The sequence below is a fragment of the Oryctolagus cuniculus genome, chromosome 8 (genome assembly GCF_051225735.1).
Source record: "Oryctolagus cuniculus isolate XC-2025 breed Fujian yellow rabbit chromosome 8, ASM5122573v1, whole genome shotgun sequence".
In the NCBI taxonomy this organism is placed as follows: Eukaryota; Metazoa; Chordata; class Mammalia; order Lagomorpha; family Leporidae; genus Oryctolagus; species Oryctolagus cuniculus.
Window position 1 is genome coordinate 24,772,327 of NC_142874.1, and position 27,857 is coordinate 24,800,183.

General features: G+C 42.8%; 1 protein-coding gene across 1 annotated transcript in view; it reads left to right on the forward strand.

The window, feature by feature from the left end:
* LOC127486599 (uncharacterized) overlaps positions 1–13,012 on the forward strand; it is a 73,442-nt gene extending 60,430 nt beyond the window's left edge. Inside the window, exon 4 of the mRNA XM_089301759.1 lies at positions 12,950–13,012. Within this exon, the coding sequence (XP_089157885.1) occupies positions 12,950–12,979 (30 nt within the window). The 3' untranslated portion in view covers positions 12,980–13,012. The remainder of the gene's footprint in view (positions 1–12,949) is intronic.
* The last annotated feature ends 14,845 nt before the right edge of the window (positions 13,013–27,857 follow it).

The following is a 27,857-nucleotide window of genomic DNA, read 5'->3' on the forward strand; positions in this document are numbered from 1 at the left end:
AACCCAAAACACAACAAATAATGGCTGTAATGAAATCATCAATACTACAGAAGGACAAAGAAAAGGAAGCCATTTATGGTACAATTTTCAAAGTAAACAGAATATTTTCTATGCATTGATCCAGCTTTCTTTTGTTATATAAATTCGAAGTGTGAACCATTTCATGGCTATAACCCAATACTTAATAGTATTAGGAATGGTCAATTTATCATCAAAACAACACTAGAGACATAAAGCATCACTCATTTGAGTTTTCCTAGCACCATGACTACTACTTGGTTACTATTTATTAATCTCTTACCTCCTTGTTTGAAAGCTTAGCTGAGAATATTTCATGATAAATCAAAGAAGACAAATCTCAGAAACAATAGCATAAATAAAATACCTGTGTATACCAGGAGAAATTTGTCATGGACTTCTATTTCAGAGATGGGACAGTATAGAGAAGCAAAAATGCCTCTTTCTGTTGGAAAAGCAATTATTGTATTTATAATTACAGTAATTACTCCAGAGCTATGCTCCCATTTGGGTGTTGTGTGTATGTGTGCCAAAGAGAAGGGAAATGACTATTCACCTCTGTCTTTTCCTATATTCTTCTGTGCATTTAATCTTTGCTGCCTTCTGCATTTTACTGGGAAACTCACTTGTGAAATGCATTTTTCATTGAGCATATATTAAGCACCTGCAATTTTCCAGTAATAACTTATGAGTAGAAATGTTGGTTAACATTTTGGAAATAGATTTCATTAGCTCCCCTTCACCGTGGTGGAATAAAACTCAGGCACATTTTAAGTAATTTACCACAATTCATGTAGCTAGTAAGCAAAAAAAAAAAAAAAAAAAAAAAAAAGAAATAAACCAGATATTTTAACATGATACCCTGTTCTCTTTCAAAATCCAACTTAGAAAAAAAGAACACCTTCTGAAACACTTGTTCACAGAGACCTTGGGGTCATGGGAACCACAGCCATTCTGATGTCCCAACAATGGGACAAGATGTTGTGGGGAAGACATGAGAGCCAAACATGCCTCTCACTTGATCTTGCTTGAACACTTATTCCCAAGAAATAATAGTCTTTTGCTTCAAAGGAAAGGAGGAAATGGCAGTTTGGGGATAACAGTTTGCACTGGCAGTTAAGACACAATGTCAGAGGGCCCGAGTTCCAGTGCTGGCTCTGGCTCCCAACCCCAGCGTCAGCAAGTAGTGCTCACATGCTTAGGTCCCTGACACCCACGTGGGAGACCCAGATTGAGTTCCCCACTGCTGGATTCAACCTGGTCCATCTCTGGCTGTTGGAGGAATTTGGGAAGTTAACCAGCAGATGGAAACTGCCTCTTTCTCCCCCTCCATCCCTCTCTTTCTCTCTCTCCATCTTCCTCTTTTTCCCTCAGCCTGACATTATAAAAATCAACTCTGAGTGGGTGGTAAAAGGTGTGTGTGTGTGTGTGTGTGTATGTGTGTGTGTGTGTGTGTGTGATTTATGCCCAATCCCTACTTTACTCATAAAAGTCTGCAATCATGACAGATACTTCAGATTCAGAGTTAGTTAAAGGAATCCTAAGTACTTAAGACTCACATCACAAGTATGGTTACTTGTGATAGGTAAGAAATAGAGCCAGAGTTCACTGCCTCAACCAACTAGGGCCTGACTCTGCATGCACTCAATAAATGTGTTTTTGCATTCCATTGAATTGCATTGAATTAAATAGGATATCGCATACTCTTTTCTGCAATGATAATTAAAAAAAAAAAAACCTTTATTAACTATTTCATTCCTGTCAAGGTTTTAGCATGTTCCCTATTGTATGTGGGTTGATAGAATAGTAAATGAGAAAGTTATAGTTTAGTTTTTCAACTGAGCGTATAATGATTTTTACTTGCAGTGCATGAAGGACAAGCATTGCAAGTCGTGCTCAAAAACAAGGTGATGAATAACAAAGCAATTTAGAGGCCAGATGTTCTCTCTAAATGGAGCATCTAATTCTTCCTAAGACTGAGTTTCATTCTGCAGACCTAATATGCAAATACATCTACTATCACATAAATTTCCACTTCTGTATCTGAATCTCAGTAAAAATCAGAGGGAAAGCATGACTGGAGACAACTAGAACTGTCTCTGGAGTTAGCGTCTCAGCCACGTTACTGGCATTGTGTGTGTGTGCCTAGGCTAACATTTTGGATCATAGCTATCCCACAAATTAAGTTCCAATGCAAACCATTTCTTGAGACTCTGGTGAGGTTTGACAGAATCGAGGATGAGATGTCATTAAGAAAAAAGACCAAGTAGAATTCACGGGAAGAAAGGGCTTCTCTGGGCAGAAACAGGCCTGAATGCATGCTGGCTCAGGCCTTTACACATTCAAGTCAGTACCCCACAATGTCACGGAGATGTCACCAACACCATCCCTCTATTATCTACATTGTGATAACACAGGGGTGTTTTGGAAGGAATCTGAATTACAAACATGATACAAAGCTGTTAAGGAAATGTGGACCCAGAAGGATGAAGAGAATCTATACCCCATGAGTACATGTCCACGTGGTCCTCTCCACCAGAGAAAGACTGATGTCCTGTGCGTTATTCCTTGTAAGAGATCACACGGTCCTTCATAGCAGACGTTTTTAAATGAAGGTTTACTGTGTATAGTGGTATTTGAAAGCATATCCATTTGTAAATGAAGAGTTCCAAGATCAGCTTATACACTTTAAGCCCCTGAAATGGATTTGAGCAGTAAAATCCACATGCATTACATACATATGACAAGTCCTTCGTGTTTTTATTGCAATCTCTCATTTGCCATACTTTTTTTGTTTTAAAGATTTATTTATTTATTTATTTGAAAGGCAGAGTTACAGAGAGGCAGAGAGAGAGAGAGAGAGAGAGAAAGTCTTCCATCTGCTGGTTTGCTCCCCAAATGGCTGCAATGGCTGGAGCTGAGCTGATCTAAGGCCAAGAGCTTCATCCAGGCCTCCCAGGTGGGTGAAGGGGCCTACACACTTGGACCATCTTCTACTGCTTTCCTAGGCCACAGCAGAGAGCTTGATCAGAAGTGGAGCATCCAGGACTGAAATCAGCACCCACATGGGATGCCGGCACTGCAGACGGCAGCTTTATCCACTATGCCACAGCGCCTGCCCCTGCCATATTTTTACAACTGGATTCTCATCCTTTGTTTTGCCCCCTGATTGATGTAAGACTTTTTTTAGAGTAGCAAAAAACAGGGTTGGGTAAGAAATAGATGGTCTCTCTTCTGCTTTTGAAAGGCAGAAATCTGTGGGAAAAGTTCTTTCTAAATACTAATCATGTATTTTCCTTAGTCTGCAAATAAATTCTCCCTGGTCTATTCTTAAAGATTCATATGTGTATTCCCCCTGTGTTTTATGACTTTTCAATGACAGCTTTGTTTTAGGATGGAGGTCAATCTTCATCTGATGCAGAAGAATCACAATAATAGCCTAATAAGGTAATAAAATTAGGGTTGTAAGCCCAGGTGTCTTGGTGTAATGTCAGTTTCACCAAGGCAAGAGTAAAACAGGCGTTTACCCTACTCCTTCTGTCTGCCAGGCTGAAAAACTGACCTAACAGGCCCAGTCCTTGCTTGAAGCTAAATGAGATTCCAAAGGGTGTACATTGTCCATACAATGCATGTGGGTCTGTTTTTTTGCAATAAGGAATTTCCAGTGATTTTATAGGTGAGTGTCTTGTTGTTCACATACAATAATAATGAGTCGTGGAGATCCAAGATGGTTGAACAGGGAGAGTCACTCTGGATTTAGCCACAGGAAGAGACCAAAAACCAAGGGAAGGATCACACTCCCAGGGTCAGTTGAAGAGAAGCTTTCAGTGGAATCCTACAGAGCAGAACAGAGACTCTATGGAACAGCAAAGACACAAAGCAGCTGGCAGTGTGCTAACAGCAACCCCTGTGGCCGGCACAGGTGAGGGAAATGCCAGGTGGGGGGCTGTGCTACACAGAGTCAGATTCTGTGGTCTGCAGCTTGGATCTGCCCTGTGACAGAAGTGCAGCTTTAATCTGCCCTGTGTTCAACTTGGTTAAATAACCAAGGGACTGGTTAGTCAAAGAAAGTATATTCCCATCTTGTAAGTGACCGGCTGGCAGCCAGGGCAGGGGTGCCATATTAGTAATGCCAATCCGAGCTTATTTATATGGTTGTGGTGGAATTTCCTTTCTTTCTTTTATTTTTTAAAAGATTTATTTTATTTATTTGAAAGACAGAGTTACAGAGAGAGGTAGAGACAGAGAGAGAGGTCTTCCATCTGCTGGTTCACTCCCCAGATGGCTGCAACAGCCGGAGCTGTGCCAATCCAAAGCCAGGAGCCAGGAGCTTCTTCACGTCTCCCACATGGGTGTGGGGCTTGGGCCATCTTCTACTGCTATCCCAGGCCATAGCAGAGAGCTGGATCAGAAGAGGAGCAGCCGGGACTAGAACCAGCGTCCACATGGGATGTCAGCGCTTCAGGCCAGGGCATTAACCCACTGTGCCACAGCGCCGGCCCCTGTAGTAGAATTTCAAAAGAATCAAATTGCAAAGATGATTTGTGGCCAAGGCTCAGAGCAGGCATACTATCAGTTCCACCAAATTCTATCAATAAAAGTAAGTTGTGCTGGCACCATGGCTCACTAGGCTAATCCTCCGCCTGCAGCACTGGCACCCTGGGTTCTAGTCCCGGTCGGGGCACCAGGTTCTGTCTGGTTGCCCCTCTTCCAGGCCAGCTCTCTGCTGTGGCCCGGGAGTGCAGTGGAGGATGGCCCAAGTCTTTGGGCCCTGCACCGGCATGGGAGACCAGGAGAAGCACCTGGCTCCTGGCTTCAGATCAGCGCAGTGCACCAGCCGCAGCACACTGGCCGCAGCAGCCATTGGAGGGTGAACCAACGGCAAAGGAAGACCTTTCTCTCTGTCTCTCTCTCTTACTGTCCACTCTGTCAAAAAAAAAAAAAAAAAAGGAAGTTGTAACACCAGATCAGATTCAAGATTCAAGAGGAAGACAATTATGCTCCAACTATCCATGAGAAATCTGCAAAGTCATATTGCAAAGGTGTAGACTCAGAGATCTGTGAAGAATCAAGGCCATTTTTGTCATCACTTTTCACAAGAGGTCTTCCATGCATGTTTGAGATAAAGATACAGTGAATACCACTGCCTATTGCTAAGACTACCTATATTTGGAACATGAGTTAACATAAACATTCATTTTGCAAACAGCTCTATATTCAGTTTTCTAACTTCAGTGAATTATTATTTAAAATATTTTCTATGGGGCTGCATTTTGGCACAGTGTGTTATGGTCCATTGGGTTAAGCCATGGCTTGTGGCACAGGTATCCTATATCGGAGCACTTGTTTAGGTCCTGGCTGCTTGGTGTCCAACCTGGCTCTCTTTCAGTGCATCTGGGAAGGCAGCAGAAGATGCCTAAGTGTTTGGGCCCTTGGCCACTCACATTGGAGCCTTGGATGGAGTTCCCAGCTCTTGGCCACAGCCTGGCCCAGATCTTGACCATTATGGACATTTGGGAAATGAACCAGCAGAAGGAAGAGTCTCTCTCTCTCTCTCTCTTTCTCTGCACTTAATTATGTTACTGTCTTTTAAATAATTTAAGAAATAATTTGTGGGTAGTAGCATTCAGTCTAGTGGTTAAGATAACAGTTATCCATAGTCCATATTGGAGACCCAGGTCCAGATCCTAAGTCCAGGTTCTAGCTAATGCAGATTCTAAAAGGCAGCAGGATGGCTCAAATGATTGTGTTCCTGCCACCCACATAGGAGACATGGATCGAGTTTCCCGCTCCCAGCTTCTGTCTGGTCTGCTCCTGCAACAGCAGCTGTAGGCACTTCAGAGGGAGAATTGTGGATAAAAGCTCTGTCTGTCTGCTCTGCTTCTAAGATAAATAAGTCAGATGTTACACTTACGCTCAACCGGTCATTTAGGTTTTGGAAAATAGAGAATAGAATCTAATGTGTTCTACATATTCTAAATTTTGTCAAAAAGTTAAAACAGTAGTAACCCAAGAGCAATGTTCAAGGTATGAACTCAAAGTACAATTCTTTAAAGTGATAGCAATCTAAAATTATTTCCTTTGATCTTCCAATTTTCAGTAACCTTAAAGCCAGTAAAAGTCTTAAATCCATAATTCGTTCAAAACATAAAGGTAATGAAAGCACTGACAATCAATATTTATCTTCAAAATAAGTCCTCATGATCATAACTGGGACCAGTAGATCATGGTTAAGAATGAGTAGTCTGGCTGGCGCCGTGGCTCATTAGGCTAATCCTCCCTCTGTGGTGCCAGTACCCTGGGTTCTAGTCCCAGTTGGGGCACCAGATTCTGTCCTGTCTGCTCCTCTTCCAGCCCAGCTCTCTGCTGTGGCCCAGGAAGGCAGTGGAGGATGGCCTAAGTGCTTGGGCCCTGCACCAGCATGGGAGACCAGGAGGAAGCACCTGGCTCCTGGCTCCTGGCTTCGGATCGGTGCAGCGCACCAGCCATAGCGGCCACTTGGGGGGTGAACCAACAGAAGGAAGACCTTTCTCTCCATCTCTCTCTCTCACTGTCTAACTCTGCCTGTCAAAAAAAAAAAAAAAAATGAGTAGTCCACATCTAGTTAATGTACCTTCTATCTATGATTCCATTGTTTGACCAGAGGAAATAAATGGAAGTTTTTACCCACTATTCTAGGATGCAGTTGGTACTGAGGTAATGCGGACAGTGAGGGACTGGGCCAGCCCTCTGAGCTCCAGGATCTCTCCCTGTGGTTCTTCCCTGCCAGGGAAAGCAGGGCTCCTTGTTTTAGCTATGAAAAGAACCAATCCAGGTGAAAGCCTCCAGCAAGCAGCAGACAACAGCCTCAGACAACAGCAGAACCTCCTCTGAGACACAAACATGTGAGAAGCCCATAGGCTGCAGTGAGCATCCATGACCATCCCGCGAAGGCTGGAGACCAGCAGCCTTCCATCAGGTGCCACACTGCAGAAGCCGGGAAACCACAAGGCTCCCGACAGGGGATGCTTCTTGAGAGGAGGAGTAGCAGGATTCATCAGCATGTTTGCATTTCTCACCCACCTGATAGAATTAGTTAGGAGGAACCCAGGGAGAAGAATAGATTTACTAGGAAGTCAGAATCTCCTTGTATATATTTAAAAGATTAAAACTATAGTTCCTTTTTTTCTGAATCTTGAACAGTTGAAATTGGTCATGTCAATGGAATTAGATAATAGAATACATTAATGTAAAAGCTATTTCTTTGTCTATAATACCATTATTCCAAAATGGAAATACCAAACCAGGGAAGAAAATAGTAAATTATACATAGTAGTCTCCACGTAGGAGAAGACAATAGGATAAACACCCAAATAGCTGAGAATAATCTGAACTATGAATGCATCACATTGTATAGTTGTATTTTTTCCATAAAACAGTTCACTCATACAATTTTAAAAAGAAATTATTCTATCTGCTCTCATCTGAAATTCCAAGATCAGCCCAGAAGCACTTTTCCTTCAGTGACACAATCAGCTGCTGCAGGGTTGGGTATCAGAATACAAGTTGCTTTTCCTTTCCCAGACTGGGAGATGGTCTGAAAATCTTCGTGGGCTAAGACTGCATACACTGTAAAAATGGAGCAAGAATAGTTACACTCCTGTGCAGCAATTATTCTTGCTGTCAGCAGGAGCAAATGTCACCACCAAAGGAAATTCTGAGTCAAATGTACTACCAGGCAGAAGTCAAACAGCCCTCCTGAGTTCCGTCTTAGATTCCCTGTGAAGTCTTTGGGAGAACAGCCATGGCTCACAGCTCAGTGGATGTGGAGGAAAACAGACCCGGGCAGCAGCTTTTGTGTGAGCTTAGGGGAGCTGTGAGGAGCTGTCCAGGGCTGGGTGAAGAAGGGCCATTCCCCAGGTGTCCACTCCCCTTTTACACACACTGCGACAACCCTCATGGCACCCTACCTGAATCCCACCTCCAAAAGCCTGTTTCTTTTTCTCCTATATCTATAGCATCTGTTGGTCATTTATCTTCTGGCTCTCTTATTCATGCAGGAACCACCTTCTACTTGACAGAAGTTTCTTTCAAAAATTTTATTTGAAAAGCAGAGAGATACAGAGAGAAAGACAGAGAGAGAAAGATCTTCCATCTGTCAAATCACTCCCCCGTTGCCTGTGACAGACGGAGCTGGGCCAGGCTAAAGGCAGGAGCTCAAGCACTCAGTCTGCGTCTCCTACTTGGATGGCAGGGACTCAGGTTCTTGAACTACAGCCTGGGAAGATGGGGTCAGGCGCTCCCATATAGGAGGGGGATGTCCCAGTGGCACCTTAATGGCTGCACCAAATGCCTGCTCTCGAGAGAAATTTCTTAGTGGTCCTATATCCTTGGGATAGTACATCTTCCCTATTCCTGAGTCCCCAGGGGCTGTCCCACATGGCACTAGGAAGTTACAAGGTGGAAAAGCAACTGCTCAACCAATAAGCCGGCTTATGGACAACCACCACCATGGCGCTGTCCTGGCAGCCTCGGGCCTGCTGTGGTTGTCACTTTCAAAGGTCAAATGAACTTTTATTTTCTGAAGCAACAATTCTGAAAATCTTCTGAGTTATCCCTGGGCCTTTCAAAAAAAATGGAGGTTGTACTTTTAAAATTCTCTCCCCCTCATTCCTCTTGCTTTATTCTCCTGAAAGGACAGATTTTGTTGACACATCGTTGCTTCCCTGTTCATACCCACTCCGTACTGTCTGATTAGGTGCTACGAGCGTACACTCAGAGATCTTTGGACACAGTCAGCACTCAAATTAAAACATGCTATTCAGGGCACAGCAGTGGTGTTTCTTTGGAGACTGTCCCATAGCATTTTAGGAGCCTTGGCATTTGCTAAGAAGGCTGCAGGCAGCAGGAGGGAGAGCCGACTCCACAGTGAGCCCTGGATGAAGGAGAGGAGCGGCGGTGTTAGGAGAGGAGAGGGACTAACAGGCACGAAGTGAGGGGGCTGGGGACGGCGGCAGCCCCGGCAACCGCGTGGCAAGAAGCAGGCCACCGAGGGGCTGTCAAAGGCAGATAAGCACGCATGCATGGCATTCAATTTGTGCTGGGCCAGAAGTCAGCGATGCAGTGAATGACGCCCCCAAGAGCTTCCTTGCATAGTTTGGAAATTAAACCTCCTTCTCAGACCTCATGATAAACAGCAGGCAGGGCAGTGCTGCCATGGGAGGGCAGAGGAAAAGGAGTAGCAAGTGTGGGATCTCCAGGGAAGCTTCTATTTCAGGGGAAACAAGTGCATTGGTTACATAAAGTCAAGACACTGAGTTCAAGTCCCAGAAAACCCATCGAGCAAAGGTGATGCCCTCAATGTTCTGGTTACCAGAGTTGGGGGAGGTGGACAAGCAGTATTTTCACAGGGGACAGCCAAGGGCCTGTTCAGATCAGCAAGGCCCACAGGATTAGAAAAGGCACAAATGCAGTGAACTGGCCCGTGAATGCTCCCAGGGACCTCCAACCCCCAAGCCTGGCAAGAGGGACACACGAAGAGGAGTTGCTTTGGTCATACGTAGGCTGCCCTCCCCAATGCACCATGTAGACTGGATATTAAAGAGACCCAGACAGGACAGATCAACACAGTGACCCCAGGCCTCTGCCCTGAAGGAATGTCTGTTCTCCCTGGGATGAAAAAGCATGAAGCACTCAGTGGGTCTCCCTTCTGAAACACGGACCGCCTTTTCCAGGCTGGGCTGGGCTGTCTCCCTGTTCTTGCTCTTTTCTCTACCCAAACTCTCCTTTCTCCTCTCATTGTCCCTGACTAACCACTAATCTTCCTTATTTACTTTGACCTTCAAAGATCCTTTCCTGATTCTTTAAACTGGATAAAATAGTCCTGCCCCACCCCAACCCAACCCACCGCACACAAATGTTCACATAGACTGTGTGTGTGTGTGTGGCCCCTTCCATGATGCAACTGCATTGTCCCCTACTTCCCTGGGAGTGTTTCATTCCATCACCCCCTAGATCATCCATGTGGTAGTGCAGAGACTCAGGAACCATATGAGCCTTCCTCAATTACATTCTCAGGACACAAGCTTGTACCTGGCACATAGTAGGAACCAAGCAACCCTACCTAAATGAATTAAAATTGCAACGAAGGACTTACAATTCATGAGAAGTATTTTTGGTTGTTGTTGTTACTGAGTATTGCAGCAGTGGACTGTTTGCAAACGTCTAAGTGCTCCTGAAGGATCACTCCAGTTATCACAGGAGATGAAAGGCTTTTGATACTGATAAACTGAAACATGGTAGTCTGGTTCCCCCACTCCCCAGTCTTTTTCCAGGCTTCTTGCAATAACCAACTAACAGTTCTTGTTCTTTTCTGACCCAATTCCCTATGTCACGTGGCCACAACATCCATTTTCCATTATGTAGACCAAGTGGCCTTCCTAAAACAGAACTTGAACATGCAACTTGCTTTCAAAGATCCTTCATCAGCCATCCAACTCTTCGCTATAGCCTGCATCTGTCAGATTCACTTCAATCTACTCAATATGGAATGCAACACCGCCTGTTATTTGACCCCTTCCCACTGCCTCAGCCTCACATCTTATCAACCCGTGCTTCAAAGTGTATACTATGTCAAAACCAAACCACTTGGTTCCATTGCTGTTAGTATATTGGGATAAAATAACAAAGATACTATTGAGTCACTTACATATTTACAGAAGTGTCAACTCTACTTCCTAAGTATGAGAAATTACACCCTTTTTCTCTTTCTCTTTTTTAAGGCTCAGATTGTATTTGTTTGTTTTAAAAGCAGGGAATTGACAGAGAGGGAAACAGAGCTTTCATCCACTGGTTCACTCCCCAAATGACTGCAAAAGCCAGGTCTGGGCCAGGCCAGAGCCAGAAGAAGCCAGGAGATCCAACCTGGTCTCCTACATAGGTGGCAGAGGCCCAGACACTTGGGCCATCATCTGCTGCCTTCTCAGGCACATTAACAGAAAGTTGGATCAGAATTGGAGCAGCCTGGGCTCAAACCAGCACTTCCATTTGAGAATGTAGGATGCGCAGCTTAACCCACCACACCACAACACTAGCCCTTGGTGTACATTTTAATTATGTCTGTATACAGTCTTTTAAAGTTGTCTCATATATGTTGGCAAAGAAAGGATCTCATGGTGTAAGTGTCTCTTCTACAATGCACTATAGGGTGGAGCTAATTTAAGGTATGATGGATCCTCAGCAGTCTTTGCATACGATGAATGGAGTTCGAGTGTGGGTGGCCTGAATATGTCCTTTTGCATGCACCTGACACACCCTTGGTCCCACAGGCTCTCCTGTTGCATTTGGGCCACCATCTGCTGCCTTCCCAGGCACATTAACAGAAAGTTGGATCAGAATTGGAGCAGCCTGGGCTTAAACCAGCCCTTCCACATGGGAGTGTAGCATGCAGCTTTTTTACCTTGATATAAGATCTGCAACAGAGAACAATAAAGAGCATTGTTTCCCAGCAACTGCTAAATAGCTCAATCAAAATCACATTGATATAAAAGCCTACCCAGAACAGCCACTTCTCTTGCATACTTGGAGGATTGCATACATTTTGTAGAATGGAAACAGACTAGCCCTGGGTAATGCAGATGTGAATCAGAGGCATGCATTATGCATAAATGCCCAACTTTTAACTACTGAATGTTTCCAGGATGACACAGATATGCCCCCGCTGTATGCTACAGGGTTCCATCACCTTCCACATAAAGCTATTTCTTTCTGAGAATGGCTTACTTGACTGATGGTGCAGTCATTGTGACAATAACTAATAGATCTTGTTAACTGAGATCTTTACTTGAGTTTGAATTTGGCCATCACACTTTAAAACATACTAAATTATTAACAATTCTGTGAAATGAATACTCTTTTCCCATTGACACTCTATTCTCTATTTAACATATTCAAATATCCCACTTACCATTAGGCTAAATACATCAGGATCTATTTCAGATCCCTTTTCAACTAATCTATGTGAAAGAGAGATGCCAGTGCAATAAGTCGCAAAAGGGGAGTAAACGTCTCCACAAGGTTTAAATTTAAGGCTTATTTCTTCCTTCTTACTGCAAGGCAAGCTCAAATGTCAACACATCAGCACATCATTTTCTTCTCATTGAGCTGTTTGCCTGGTATTCACAAATCCAATTACTTTTCAGTGGCACCAAACAAGATACTTACATGATTTTATTCTGCAACTCTGAATTTCCTTCCTGCTGCTTTTTGCTTTGCCGGCTTAAAAAGAAAAAAAAAAAAAAAAAAAAAAAAAAAAAAACCACCCTGCCATTTTTTCGGTGATGTATCAGCAGGTCTCACTCTCATCCTGGGTGAAACAAACATTCATCCCAGAAGCGAGCAGCAGCCTTGCTTCACACTTTAAACCCAGGGAAGATGAGACATCCTGGGGTAGCATTCTCATGCCAGGGATAATGCTCAGTTTATGACAGGCATGAAACAAAAGTTCTCACTGCAGTTTATTTATTATTTTTTTTGCTAAGGTCCTGATCTGGGAGATTGTGTAAATCAAGTCATCATTCCCTTCAATCTCCTCCCCTTTAGAAGATTTTCATGTTACTATCAAAATCACAGAATGCTTATATGCGAAAATTACATGGGGTGTTAATTATCTTTATGCTTAAAACTATATATGAAATTTGTTCCCTATACATAAATAAAAATAAAGTAAATGCATTTTTCTCATAGTTCTGGAAGCTAGAAGTCCAAAATCAATGAGTGTGCAGGGTTATATCCCCTTCAGAGTCTCCAGAGACAAGCCTTCTTTGTCTCTGGACAACAGCCCTTGCTGTTCCTCGGCGTGGGCTATCATCGCTCTAAAAGTCTGCCTCCATCTTCACACAGCCATCCTCCCGCTGTCTGATTTTATGTCTACATTTTCATTTTTTTAATACAGACATCAGTCGTTGGATTAGAGCCACTGTAATCCAGTAACATCTATGAAGAGCCTCTGTCCTGTTACAGTCACATTCACAGGTTCTTGATGGGTAAGAATTTGGGTAGAGACAGTGTTCAGCATAATACAGAACCATGGAAGGGCTCTATGCAAGAAGCTAACTTTACTGTGTGCTTTTCATGCAAAGGTCTCATCGGTCTGTAGCACTAATTAACACTTAATTCCCTTAAGTGCTACGTATCAACATGATATCTTGTTTAAATATGGACAGTACTTACCAAACATTTCAATTTGTTTGAAATGTCCCACACATAGCAAAATCAAAGTGTATTTGATCATTTCATCTCTTAAAAATGAGATACATAAATGAAATTCAATTCCTCAATTTTTAATTAATATTGTCACCAGACATTTCAGGCTTCAAAGTCCTTTTGCATTTTACATGTATGCTACAATGACAAGTGCAGATTTTAAAGCTTTAAGAAAAATATTTAAAATCTAATGATAATAAAAAAGAAGTTTGCTCAATTTTAATCTGGATATTTTTCAATAACAAACACACTACACTACACAAGGGAAGGGTAAGAACAACCTTCTATTGTATATCAAATTTCTGAAATATAGAATTTACAGTAAAGGAGGGTTTACAAGTTCAAGTAGACCCTTAGATTATGTAACCTTGAATTCCCAACTACTTCAGCAATATAACCCATTAAAATAGATTTTTCCAGAAAATCCTAAGGCTTCTTTCATGAGCACTGTCAGAGGAATTTTAGGGACAATTTTTTTTCTTCATTCACTTTCACATCTAATTCATATTTCTCTTCTCCAAACAATGAGAGAAAAATGTTAAAGGTGTACTTGCATGTGAAATGCTTGTAGTAATTTGAGTTCCGAAAACTGATAAATCTGTAAGTAGGGAGACTGAATTGAAAGGAGGCCATCAAATTTAAGTTTCAGGTTAAACTTAAATGGTTTTCAGACTGATGGTAGAATGCGGCCTTAGAAAAGTGACCGTGGTGTCACCCCCACAGTCTCAAATCACAGGTCCCCCCCACCTGTGCTGAAGTGTTCAGGTAGAGTGGACACACCACTGGTTCCCCTTATCAGGGCTTGAGACAGGAAGCCCCCTCACCTGCTACATCAGGGCTTCTTAATTCATGGGTCCTTGATCCCACAGAGACTCCGCCCTGGAAATCAGTTGTGTGAATGCCCGAGTGTTGTCTGCAGCATTGTATGGGAATAAATCATTAAAGTCATTATTACATATGGAAACACAGGAAATATCACGGGATTTGCCTCAAGCAAAAGCTGCACAAGAACTCAAAGTTAATTTACTGAGTAATAGAAAGATATAAAACCTCTTGGGGATTTCAAGTAGCCTGTACTTGCATGTTCATTTCTAACTCCTGGGAATTTAAGGAAGTTTAAAAAAAATCTCACAAATACCAGGGTGTACTTTAGAACCAAATCTGTTCTCCTGGCTCTGAACACTGAGCAGAAGTATCTCAAAAGGGAGTCTACAATGGAATCTACAATTAACCTACTTACAAGATCATTAATGTCACACGATAATGAAATATTTGGGCACAATATAGCTTTTTTTCTTTAAGTTTCTAAAGTCAAGCTGTTGATGCAGAAACAGAAATAAATAGAAATTCAACTAACTTCTACTTTTAGATCTCTTGTAATTATGAGGTTGAAAACCTGCACCAACTGAATTCCCATTCATTTGGGGCATGAATGTTCAGCACTCTCTTGAATTTAACATAGCTATAAAACCTTTTGCTATGCGAAGCATTTGGAAGTATTGCTCACAAATAGATAATAACTGAGGCGATGTTAGCAGCATTTTCACACTGATGCTGCACTAACTCACCCTTCAGAATCGGAGATTTTCCTTTACCACATCCTCTACCTGTGACACACGTTCCAGTTCTCAGGAGCTGCTGGAAACTGGATTAACAGGCAGAGCAGGTGAGGAGTCACCACTGGAAATGCGGCCTGCATTACTTCCACTAAGTGAAATCATTCTCCATCTGACTCACGGGTTTTTTTCCTGCACTGCTGGTGTCTTTCTCTTCCAAACAGAATCTGGCAAAGGAGCACTTTGAAAAGATAGAAGAAACCCCTACAAACAATTTTTGAAAGAAATCTATGCATGGTAGTTTTCTCATAATATGCATTTTCCAAAAAACACTTTAAAGAACCTCTCATACTGTACAATGCCACTTAATATCATTCAAAAGTCCGATAAAATCACCTTTGGTGAGGAATCAAACAGTGGAAACCACTGGAGTTAGCGGTTGAGAGGTGATCCAAGGACGCCTTGTAGGAGGTTGAAATGTTCTACTGCCTAATGATTGCAGGAAGGGTAAGAAACACTCCTCAGGTTTTTTTTTTTTTTTTCCATGTATTTTCGTATTTGCAGATTTAGGAACATGAATCCCCCCTACTCTCTCTCCTGACCACATTCTTCCTCCTCCCTCTCCCATTCTCACTCCTAATTTTTACAAAGATCAATTTTCAGTTTACTTAGTGATCATAAAGTTAACCTTATGCTAAATAAAAGAGTTTAAAAAAATAGTATGAAGAAAAAAACTAACATTCAAAATTTTCCTTAAATATATTCATGTAGTGTGGTTTCACATATGCATAAACATTTGCATATCATAATAAAAATACTTGGTACATACATTTAAAGCAAATCTTTGGCTACTTTGTACATTACTGGGTAATGTGTCAAGATGGGGCTGGCTTTGAGGCACAGAGGGTTAGGTCACTGATACACGAAGCTCACATCCCATATCAGAGCTCTGGTGGGAGTGCCCGCTGCTCAGACTCCAATCTAACTGCCTGCTGGTGCCTCTTGGAAGGCACCATGTAGGAGACTCGGATGGAGTTCCTGCCTCCTGACTTCAGCCTGGTCCAATCCTGGCCATTGTGACCATTTGCGGGGGGTGACCCAGCAGGTGGAAAAATCTGTCTCTCCCTCTTTCTCTGTCACTCTGCCTTTCAAATAAATAAAAACATCTTGTTTAAAAAGAAAAAAAGCAATGTGTCAGGGAAATTGGGATGACCACTAGGCACTGCTTTCCTCTGCCAGGAGTCTGACACAATCAGTATTTTGAAGGAACTGCTAGCAATAATAAGAGCGTAAATAAATTACAATGTAAGCACACATTTTTTCACACTCTGCTCCTCTGCACAAAGTAAGGGCAATCTATTTCAAAAATCATCACAGACAACAGACAAGATTGCAATGCGACTAACGGCCATGTTTGCATACTGTGTGGATGAAGATGTAAGTATACATGAAAAATTCCTGCATCGGTTGTGTTATTAAGAAGTCAGAAACAATCCCAGGTTGGTATTATAGCTCACAAAGCAGCAAGTGTAGGTCATTTTAGATAAAACATCCAAGTTTAGGCCTTCAGATTTGCCACAATTTGAATTAACACAAATATCAGTTCATAACAGAGTACTACCAAAAGAAACACAAACATCAGATTCACAACAAAAACCAACAGAACCTTTCCAAAATGTCCGTTATTGAACTTATCATATGCTGATTTTACATTCCCTCATCTGAAATGCATAATGAAAAAAAAACAAGAAATTGAGAAAATGAGAGTAAGAAGAAAGAATAAAAATGATTTGGCATATTTGAAAGGAAGCAAATTGCACTTCTGGAAGTAAAAGTATCAACACTGAAATAAAAACTCAACTGATTTTTTTCTGAAAAACTAGTTAAACACAGCAAAAAGAGAGTATGAGACATCTTCAGAAAGTTAGTGGAAAATGCATATCATGGAAAAACTGCCTAGCCTTGAATTTTTCTGCACAGAAATAAATTTATCCTTTAATTCCATTTTCCCAAGAACTTTTTGAAATACCTTCACACTCTATAGAGAAGTTTGAAGAAAATACTTCCAATGAAGAACAGGGAGGTGGAAAGTGGAGTAGTTGAGAAACACCAAAGGAAAAAAAAAGAGGCTAAAGAGAGGTATACATCTATAAGTATTTATATATAAGTGTGAATATATATGTACATGTATATAAAAATAGGACATGACCCCACAGATACAGGAAGCATAATGCTGAGACATAGTACACACCTAAGTGAAGAACCTCAAAAACAAGAGAAAATCTGAATTGTAGGAGGAAAGAAAATCAGGTGGCCTAGAACATACAATGTAGCACCATTAGACTAAGAGTAGAGATCTTAAATGCAATAATAGTATCCAGAGAACAGTGCCAGAATAGCTAAAGTACTAGGAAAGGAATAACTTTCAACCCTAACTTGTAATTCCACAAAAATTTTTTTTATCACAAAACATGAAATAAAAACATTTTCCCTTGGTGGGGGCAGCATCCCATATGGGCACTGGTTCAAGTCCCAGCTGCTCCACTTCCCATTCAGCTTCATGCTGATGCTCCTGGGAAAGTAATGGAAGACGGCCCAAGTACCCGGGCCCCTGCACCCAGATGAAGCACCTTGCTTTGGCCTGGCTCTGCCTTGGCCAATGTGGCCACCTGGAATCTCTCTCTCTCTCTCTCTCTCTCTCTCTCCTTCTCTCGTTCTATGTAACTCTGACTTTTGATACAAATAATAAATCTTGAAAAAAAATCAAATTTTTTCCTAAACAAAAACTTAGAAAATATACCACCAAGAGAGATTCATTAAGAGAATCTATGCAATTAAATAAGAAAAAAATCACAGAAAACTCTGCTATAGGAAAAGGGAAGTTGAGCAAATAAATTGGTAACCCAGAAGTAAATACAAAAATTATAAAGAATCAAAGAGTTCATGGAAAATGAAGTTAAAAGATAAGTTCATTTTGATGCAAAATATTTGAAATCCATGTGTAGTTTTTATTTTTTATTTATTTTATTTTTATACTTTATTTTATTTACTTTTTAAATATATTTTTTAATATGGAGAGAACAGATTTCATGAATTTCAACGGTTCTAAGAGTACAATGAAACTTTCCTCTCTCCCTCCCTCCTCTTTCCTTTCTTTCCTTTGTTCTTTTTAATTTTTTGAACTAATTTTTTGAACATTTTCCATGAACTTTGAAGACATCCCACATTATAAAAATCACAGTAGCAATTATAACTAATAATATGGTTGACTGTCACTGTTGTGGGTGGTTACATTCTGTAAGTCATCACGCACAAGTTAAGCAGTGAGCACGGCGCCTGTGAGCTGCTGACCACAATATTTTCATCAGCTTACCAATATATCTTTTCACATGCGTTTGTCTTAAACATTCTTTATAATACATGTTTCTTATGAATACACACACATTTATTTCTAATGAAGTAATCTTCCGATTATGGCTTTCTGTGTAATGTATTCTATGGCAGCTGGCTTGTACTACATTCACTCTCCCACTCAGTACACGTCCACATGTATGCAGTGCTGACACACAGTAAACACACGCAGTGGTACCTACTGTACAGTCCTATACAGGAAACACACACGGCACTGTGAATGTGCACTGTACCAAAAAAATACACTCTTCATGCAAACAATGTTCAGCTTCGGGGATGAAGGAATTGAGGAACCAAACCCAGAATACCTGGATGCCACGCACTTTTTTGGTCTAATGGACACCAATCTCTGACCTTTGAAATATTAAAAACTGGGACTTTGGGTCCAGTTGCTTTATACAGGTTGGTTTGCCGATGACCATAAAGTAAGCCAACGTCATTGGTATTACAAGTCTGCTCTTCCACATAACCCTACTTCTGTGGGACACTTGGCAGGTATTTAGAATGCTTCTACAGCCCACCGATCTCCACAACCTGTCTCACTTGCAAGTTTGACATCTTTACCGCCAAATCACCTGTTGAAATGTGCATCAGCTAACACTCCCCAAGAAGTGTTTAAAATGCTCCTGAGTGACTTGACTACAAATTTCAGCTTTCAGTTTCACAATAATGCTGTCCATACACTTTTTTTCAATCAGTGATCATCTCATGAATCCATAAATTTAACTGCTTTTCCATCTTTTCCGTAGCCCCTTCACATACTACACATCTTCCTTCGCTACTTTTGGGAGTGGTGCTAAGCATACAGCAGTGGATTTTCCTTTTCTGTTTCTTGTATGTAGCATTGAAAGGCAGAGAGATAGAGAGAAAGTCAGAGACAAAGACAAAGGCAACAAATAGGAAGAGAGAGTTCCCAAAATGCCCATAATGGCTGCATCCGGACCAGGCTCCATCCAGGCACTGAGAACCCAATTAAAGTCTCCGACTTGGTTGGTGGGGGCCCAATTACTTAAACCATCTCTGCTATCCCTTAAGTGTGCATTCGCAGTAAACTGGATTCAAGAGCAAAGCAGGGACTCAAACTTGGGCATTTCAATACAAGACATGGACAACTAACTGGCATTTTAATTGCTAGGCAGAATGGCCACCCTAAACTTATCACTTAATTCCATTTTCCACAATTCCAGTAATCCCACTTTTTGAAGCACCCTAACTTCACACATCCTGCCAGTGAAAAGACATTTTCAAGACAGACAACAGACATCATATAACTATATGTTATCTTCAATACATAAAACTTAGTATCAACAGATATAGGAAGTTTGAAAGTAGAAGGATAGAAAAAAATATCACTGTGTTCCTAAATCTGTATATATGAAATTTGTTTACCTTAAATATAATTTTTTAAAAAGTCATGAAAAAAAAAAAACTCAGGGTAACACTAAAAATATACTTACAGAGATAATGATAAAACAATTCAGCAGGAGAATGCAACAATTCTAAATGTATAATCACTACCAAAGTTTTATAAGGAAAAAAAAAAAAACAAGTGTTTAGTCAAAAGGAAAAGTGAATAAATCTAACAGCACAAAACAGTATTTCAAGACAATTTTCTCTGGTACTGATAGATAAAAGTAACAAAAAGTAGCAATAATATGGCATGGAGTAATAAGTAGATCCCTTGAACCAAATAATTTTGAAACAAAACATTTTTCTCAAGTGCACATCTGTAAAAATTGAACATTTTAGGTGCCATAAACCGAGGTGAAGCAAATGTCAAAGGATCTATAAAATACACTTTATACAATTATAATGTAATCAGTCAAACAGATTTAAAACACCATGTATCTGCAAACATAAAAACATCTTAAACCAATTAAGAGATGAATATATCAGAGTAAAATCAAAATGAATGTTAATCTGGGATAGTCTCAAGATTTTCCGCAAAGTTTAGAAAATCAACAAGAATATATCATTTACATGATGCCCAAAACCAGTTAAATAAAAGACAATATTGTGTGAAACACACACACACAAATGTAAAACACAAAAAGATATGTAAAGAATTCCGAATAGTGATTCCCTCTGTGGGGAGGGCAGGAGTAAGAAACAAAGTTGTCACTGCTATTGTTTTTTTCACAACAGCTGACAACCTCAAAAATATCCTGTAGTTAGGTTTCATTTACAACTTAAATAATAAATAACATTGCAAATAGATTAAATATAAAAATAAATATTGTTTTCCAACAGTAATAATTAGACTGAGGAAATATATTTTGGAAATGTGTGTGTGTGTGTATGTGTGTGTGTGGAGGGAGAGAGAGAGAGAGAGAGAGAGAGAGGAATTTTCAGAGAAGCCACAGAATTGAAAACTGTGAAATGTTCCAAAGAATGTGGTATTCTAGATGGTTCTGGAAGACAGAATTTCCTTCCTCCCCTTCACCCAGAAACAAGCCCATCTGCTTCATGGTCCATGAAGACAACCGATAGGAATTTTTCCATCCCATAAACACGGACAGGATTCTTCGCTACTGAGTTCCTACCTGCTGTATTCCAAGTTGTGCAGTGGCTGTTGTCAGGCTGTTGCCTAATGGACTTGTTCTGGGCAATCCTGATTCTTTCTTTCCTGTCTATTGGTCACTTCATGGGAGCCACTGGCCCCAACATGGGATCTCTCTTTCATCCTCACGTTTTTGAGCTCTCCTTTTGTTGTCCTCCACGTGTTTTCTGGAATGATGCTGAAATGTTCTCTTATTTTCATATCTGGATTTAATGCAAGTGTTTTGTGGCTCATAGCAAAGCCTCTGGAGCAGTGCTTCACTGTCTTTCTGGGCCTTTCAGGGATTACTTTGTGTGGACATGTACAGGTGTACCTCAAAAGTTCATGAAAACAGAAGCAAAACATGTTAATTTTCATGCAAAAACTCCTTGAAATCTATGCATATGAGGAGTCTTCAAAAAGTTCTTGGTGGGCCAGCACTGGGACATAGTGGGCTAAGTCTCCACCCGAGGTGCTGGAGTCCCCTATGGGTACCGATTCATGTCTCGGCTGCTCCTCTTCCAACCCAGCTCTCTGCTGTGGCCTGGGAAAGCAGTAGAAGATGGCCCAAGTCCTTGGGCCCCTGCACCCATGCGGGAGACCTGGAAGAAGCTCCTGGCTCCTGGTTTCAGATCGGTTCAGTCCAGCCTTTGTGGCCATCTGGAGAGTGAACTAGCAGATGGAAGACCATTCTCTCTGTTTCTCCCTCTCTCTGCCTGTAACTCCACCTCTCAAATAAATAATATAATAAAATCATTTTTAAAAAAGTTCTTGGAAATGCATATTATGAAAAAAATGTGAATTTTAAAATTTTTTGCATCAAAATAAACATCTTTTAATTCTACTTTTCCACAAACTTTTTTAGTACCATTGTATGAAAGCCACATCGTAACTGTCAGGTGATTCACAAGTGGAAAATATTCAAGACAGAGGTCATCAGAGCTCAAAACTGCCTCAAATGCTAATTAATGCCTCTTAGCTACTACTTGGATTTGACCAGAGCATTTGATCCAAATGATTGCTGCAGTACTTTACTCAGTTAATGTGACATGAAAAGAAAGCAGAACTAGCTCGCACCGTGGCTCACTAGGCTAATCCTCCACCTGCGGCACCAGCACCCAGTTCTAGTCCCGGTTGGGGCACCGGATTCCGTCCCGGTTGCTCCTCTTCCAGTCCAGCTCTCTGCTGTGGCCCAGGAAGGCAGTGGAGGATGGCCCAGGTGCTTGGGCCCTGCACGTCCATGGGAGACCAGGAGGAAGCACCTGGCTCCTGGCTTCAGATTGGCCATTTGGGGGGTGAACCAATACAAGGAAGACCTTTGTCTCTCTCTCTCTCTCACTGTCTATCTCTGCCTGTCAACAAGAAAAAAGAAAAGAAAGGAGAACTGATTCAGATGAAGTACGAGCACGCATGCACAGATTCTATGACAATTACAATTGAATATTTAACACTCACACATGAAACAGTGCACAAAGTCCACAGGGTATTCATTCTCTATTCTGTATGACAAAACTCCCACAAATGCAGTGACTTAAAGCAGCACACATATTTTTAACCTCACAGTTCCTTGGCTCACCTGGGATCTCTGCTCAGGGTCCAATCCAAGAAGGCTGCCAAAATGTTGGCCAGGTGCAGTGCAGAGTTATCTGTGTCCCAGTGCATGGACGTAGCTGGCAGCATCCCCTTCCTCTTGGCTGGTTGAGCCAGGGCCTCAGCTTCCTGTCATCTATGAGCTAGAGGCTCCCTCCAGGCTCTCTATGCTAACCACAGTTGCCTACCTCAAGGCCCTGCCATGAGCAGTTCACACGTGGCCACAGTTCACACTTCCAGTCCAGATGCAAGACTACTGCTCACTCGAGATGTCACCGAATAATCAGCCCCGAGCAGGGAAGCTTGATTTACTTGTGACAAACAAAGAGACAGTGAGAAAGCAGTTATCTAAAGAACCTGCTTCCCTGAGAACCAACTGGCTAAGGCTTTTATTGCAAGGGTTAGGGGAGTGCCCAGGATGTAGAAAATCAGGCATGGGAAAGCCTTCCCTCTAGTATTTTACATCTGGATATGTGGGAGCTTCAAAAACCTGACTCATCCTGGCCCCTTGCGGCTGTGACTGTCCTGTGTCCACAGTTGTCTGGCCCCCACTGAGCACAGAAGCTTTCCTGGAACATGCTCTGAAAAAGAAGTTCAAGGGAGCGAATTGTTCCAGATTCCCGCCCTTGTTCCAGGCCCCACCTTGTCTAACAGTTCCCTTGTTCCAGGCCCCACTCTTGTCTAACAGTTCCCTTGTTCCAGGCCCCACTCTTGTCTAACAGTGCCCTTGTTCCAGGCCCCACTCTTGTCTAACAGTGCCCTTGTTCCAGGCCCCACTCTTGTCTAACAGTGCCCTTGTTCCAGGCCCCACTCTTGTCTAACAGTGCCCTTGTTCCAGGCCCCACTCTTGTCTTACACTGGGTCACAAAACGCCCCCTGGGAAATGACACACCTCACGCTTGATGGGTGAACAAGGAAGGTCGTTGTTCCGTCACTACTTCCTGCTGGACGAGGCCAAGGGTATCTCCTAAAGTGAAAGGAGTGAACCTCTCATGCTGCAAAAACTCAACTTTCTCCTCCTCTGTGTCCAGGGCAAACAGGAGCTCCTGAGGGGAGATGAGGATTTTGTCGTGAGAAACCAGTCAGGGAGCCTGACCCTGCCCAGCGTCTGTGCCAGGGAAGTCCAACAGAACTGGCTTTATCTGGAGCCCTCCCCTCTGGGAGCAGGCTGGATGCCCAATTCCCAGCATCTTTCCTGCCTGCAGGATGCACACTGGTGAGACCCTAACTTTGCTGTGGCCTTTTCCTCACCGTGTTGGGTGCCAGGGTAGCTTATGTGTGGCAGTTTTCCTTGTCTTCCCAAGTTACCTGGGGCAGACTGGAGAGCAATGGCCAACAAGACCAATTGCCTTCACATCTCTCTGTCATCTTTCTCATCTCCTGCCACATCTTGGTTCGTGTAAGCCTTAAGATCAATCTCCACCAAGTGGGAACGATTGGCCAAATGACCAATAGCCATTTTCCAAAGCTTTCTGCTGATGCCCAGAGTGCTCTGAGTATGAAGCGGGTGTACAGAACTACCTGGCTTCCTGGGCCGCAGGGTCCCAAGAAGTTCACTGTGATACTCTCCTAGCTCTCAGAAAGCAGAGGTTTGTTTCCTGGTTTCTGTTGTGCCTCTCAGTCTACTTCTGTTCTTTGTGTGTGTGTGGGTGGGTGGGTGGGGGGTGATCTGCTTATTTCTGCACACTACACTTGGCAACCTATTCCTAGGATGCTCTAGTCTCTGTAGGCCCTTTGGGTTATTAGGACCCCATTTGGGACCATCCCTGCTGATTCCTCAGCTGGTCTGCACCTCTGGTTAGTAGGTTAATCAGCGTGCTGCCCATCAGCTTCCTCCCTGGCCCTGTCCAGAGCAGCTGTGGTCAGAAGTGTGGTCACTGAAGTTTGCCCTCCTGCCCAGGTGGGATTGAGAGTTACAAAAATACTGCTTATCAGTACCAGGGATTTCTCAGGGTTGGTTCTCATGCCTTAACACATGCCTGTCAATTATACAAGTCAGAGATGGAGAACTTCACAGGCACACTTATCGACCCTGACTCCACCTGGCACCTGACGGAGGGGTGCCTACCTCCCCCAGGCTGCTGGCTGGTCCCACGTCAGCATATGCCAGTCATGCCATCAGGAAGGGAGGGCTATGGTGCTGGCCAAGTTGCTCCCATATATAGAAGGTTATCCACAGAGTCAGGGGATTAGAGTGGGAGTGCTGTCACTTTCCAGCAACTGATCTGTTCTTCCATTAAGGGGATTTCAGAAGGAATGGACTTTCTTTCTCAATTGAATTTTCTCTTCATCCTGGGGCATACAAAGCACCAGATGATGAGGGCACAGGCACCACACCACCCACAAAGACAAGCATGGTTCTACCGACAGGGAGTTTGCCAAAGCACGGGGATGGGGCTCCAGTATGCATGAAGGGAAAAAAACGCTTTACCCAACTGGGCAAGCATAGAGAACTGGCAAAGATTTCAAAACATAAGGAATGCATTGCCAAAGGAAAATTACAGAAGTTGGGGCCAGCGCTGTTGTGTAGCAAGTTAAGCCACTGTTGCAGTGCCGGCATCCCAAATGGACACCAGTTCAAGACCCAGCTGCATCACTTCCAATCTATCTCCCTGCTAATGTGCCTGGGAAAGCAGCAGGAGATGGCCCAAGTGCTTGGGTCCCTGCACCCACATGGGAGACCCAGAAGCTGCTCCTGGCTCCTGGTTTCAGATCAGCCCAGCTCTGGCCATTGCAGCCATTTGGAAAGTGAACCAGTGGATGGAAGATCTCTCTATCTCTGTGAGTCTCTCACATCCTCTCTCTAACTCTGCCTTTCAAATAAATAAATCTTTTTATTTTTTAAAATATTTATTTTACTTACTTGAAAGAGAGTTACAGAGAGATGTAGAGACAGAGAGAGAGGTCTTCCATCTGCTGGTTCACTCCCCAGATGGCCACACGGCCAGAGCTGCGCCAATCTGAAGCCAGGAGCCAGGAGCTTCATCCAGGTCTCCCACATGGGTGCAGGGACCCAAGGACTTGGCCCATCTTCTACTGCCTTCCCAGGCCATAGCAGAGAGCTGGATCAGAAGATGAGCAGCCGGGACTCGAACCGGCACCCATATAGGATGCTGGCACTTCAGGCCAGAGCTTTAACCCGCTGTGCCACAGTGCCGGCCCTTCAAATAAATAAATCTTTTAAAACTTACAGAAGTAAAACCAGGGAGCAATACAGTTTTAAACCAATGTTTCACAATTTTTCTCAGTCCTAAAAGATAAAATCCCTTTTTGTTTTTAAGAAATAGTTATCTATCTATCTATCTATGCATTTGAAAGGCAAAAAGGGAGCAGAAGACATACAAAGAGAGAGCAAGAGAAGGAAAGAGAGAGGGAGAGGAAGAAGGAGAGGGAGAGGGAGAGGGGGAGAGAGAGAGAGAGAGAGAGAGAGAGAGAGAGAGAGAGAGATCTTTCATCCTGTGGCTCATTCCCCAAATTCCTGCAACAACCAGGCCTGGCCAGGACAAAACAGAGCCAGGAACTCCAGCCAAGGCTCCCACATTAGCAGCAGGAACCCAGGAAAATTGACCTTCCCAGGAACATTAGCAGTAGGCTGGATTTGAGCAAAGTGCCAAGATTCTAACCAGAAATCCATCATGGGAGGCAGGCATCCCAAGTGGCAGCTTAACCAACTGTGGCACAACACCTGTCCCTATCATGCTAATGTTCATCTGGACCCTGTGGCGGCCGGCCTCTAAACCTGAGTGAAACAGCCCCACATCTGTCCAGTGACCCTGAAACCTCACCTGCAGACTTCTTGGGCCACTTCCTTTGTGATCTTTAATCTCCCAGAGCCAAACCTGAGACATTCATCACAGTGTCTTCGAAAAGCTTGTCACTTTCCTGTACCGCATTCTGTCCTGTCCTGGCTGTCACTTTCAGTAACTCTTAGACACTGACTAGCGTGACAATCCCAAATCACTCCTTGATTCTGTGAGGTGCTGAACAGGAATGGTTCCAATTGGGTGCATCACCTGTGGGCAACTCAGCCTTGCCAGGCACCAAGGGGAACCTTGGTGAATGAGTGAGCCCTGGATGGGCTGCAGATGTCATGTGGTTCCCTCCCTTTCCCAAGTCACCCCACACCAAGACAAAGCAGGTGTTTCCTGGGAGTGACTATGCAGTGTAGAAGCAGCCACTGCTATTTGCCTTGCTCCCTGGAACTGATCGGAGGTTGAAGACAGAACCGTCTGACTTCACCGATTTTGTGAGTGGACGCAAAGGTCTGTACTCTTGGGAGGTCACCAAATAATCAGCCTCAGCAGAGACTGCTCACAGGAAAGCTTCTTTACTTGTGACCAGTAAAGGGACAGCGGGAAGGCAGACTTCCCTAAGGAAACAGCCTTGCTGAGCAGTGGTTTGCCAGGGCTTTGAAAGCAAGGTGGAGAGGGAGCATCCAGGATGTTAAAAGGGCCCTTCCTGCTCAAGAAACAGACATCACTGGGAATGGCAAGTTCAAAAATATGCCTCAAAGTGTGTACTTGAAGCTTTAGTGCGTTTGAGCACAATGTTGCAAGCTGAGCTCTCCCGGACATCCGAAGAGGCTAGCCAAAGCAAGAGCAGCTCAGATTCTCTGTCCAGGGTCCTCAGCCCCTCTTCTGCCTCAGTCCCACACTCTTGATTACAGAATGAGAGTCCCCCACTGAGCAGTCTAAGACAGAATTTCGTATAACATGATGTCGTCACAGGAGGTACCCCAGTAGCATTGTTATGGAACACAAACCAAGGGAGGAGTGGCAGGCAATTGTTTCTGCCATGTTCTGTCGTTGAGAAGGAAGTCACAGGTGCCACCTGCACTCCAGCAATGGGCTTATACGCGGCTCCTCGGGAGGTAGAAAACACTGAGAATCACCCTAGGGCCTGTCTGCTGCACCACAGATATGCAGTAATACTGCCTATTACCTAGCAGTTATACAACATGTTTTGGAATATTTTGGAGAAAATGAGTACATATTGTTAGGTGTCTATGTGCTACCTTATTGAACACATAAGATGTGAAATTGTTATTATGTCTCCTTAAATTGCTTTATTTTTCTTTTATCTTCTTTGGGGGAAAATGATTATGATTTTCACTTTATTTTCTGTATTCCTCATTAAAAGTTATGGTAAATGTATATCCTGTCTTTTTAAAAATATAATCTTAAGCATATAACTGAAGGCAAGAATAGAATTTTAGCTGTTATAGATGTAAAGAATTTTTAATAAAGAAAATCTACTAAATGCAAAATTCCAGATACATTGGTCTTCTATTATAGATCTGAAATTTTCATTTCCAAGAGGTAACCCCAAGGATTCAACCAGAAGTGAACTGAGGGTACTTTTAAATTTCCTTCATCCCTCTACAAGGGCCAAATCTCCATAATGGCTCTGCCCTGGATCTGATTCTATTGCTGAGAAAAGACCATCAGATGTGCCATTGGAATATGCCTCTCTTTTCTACAGAGTCTCAGGGGAGTGCTTTT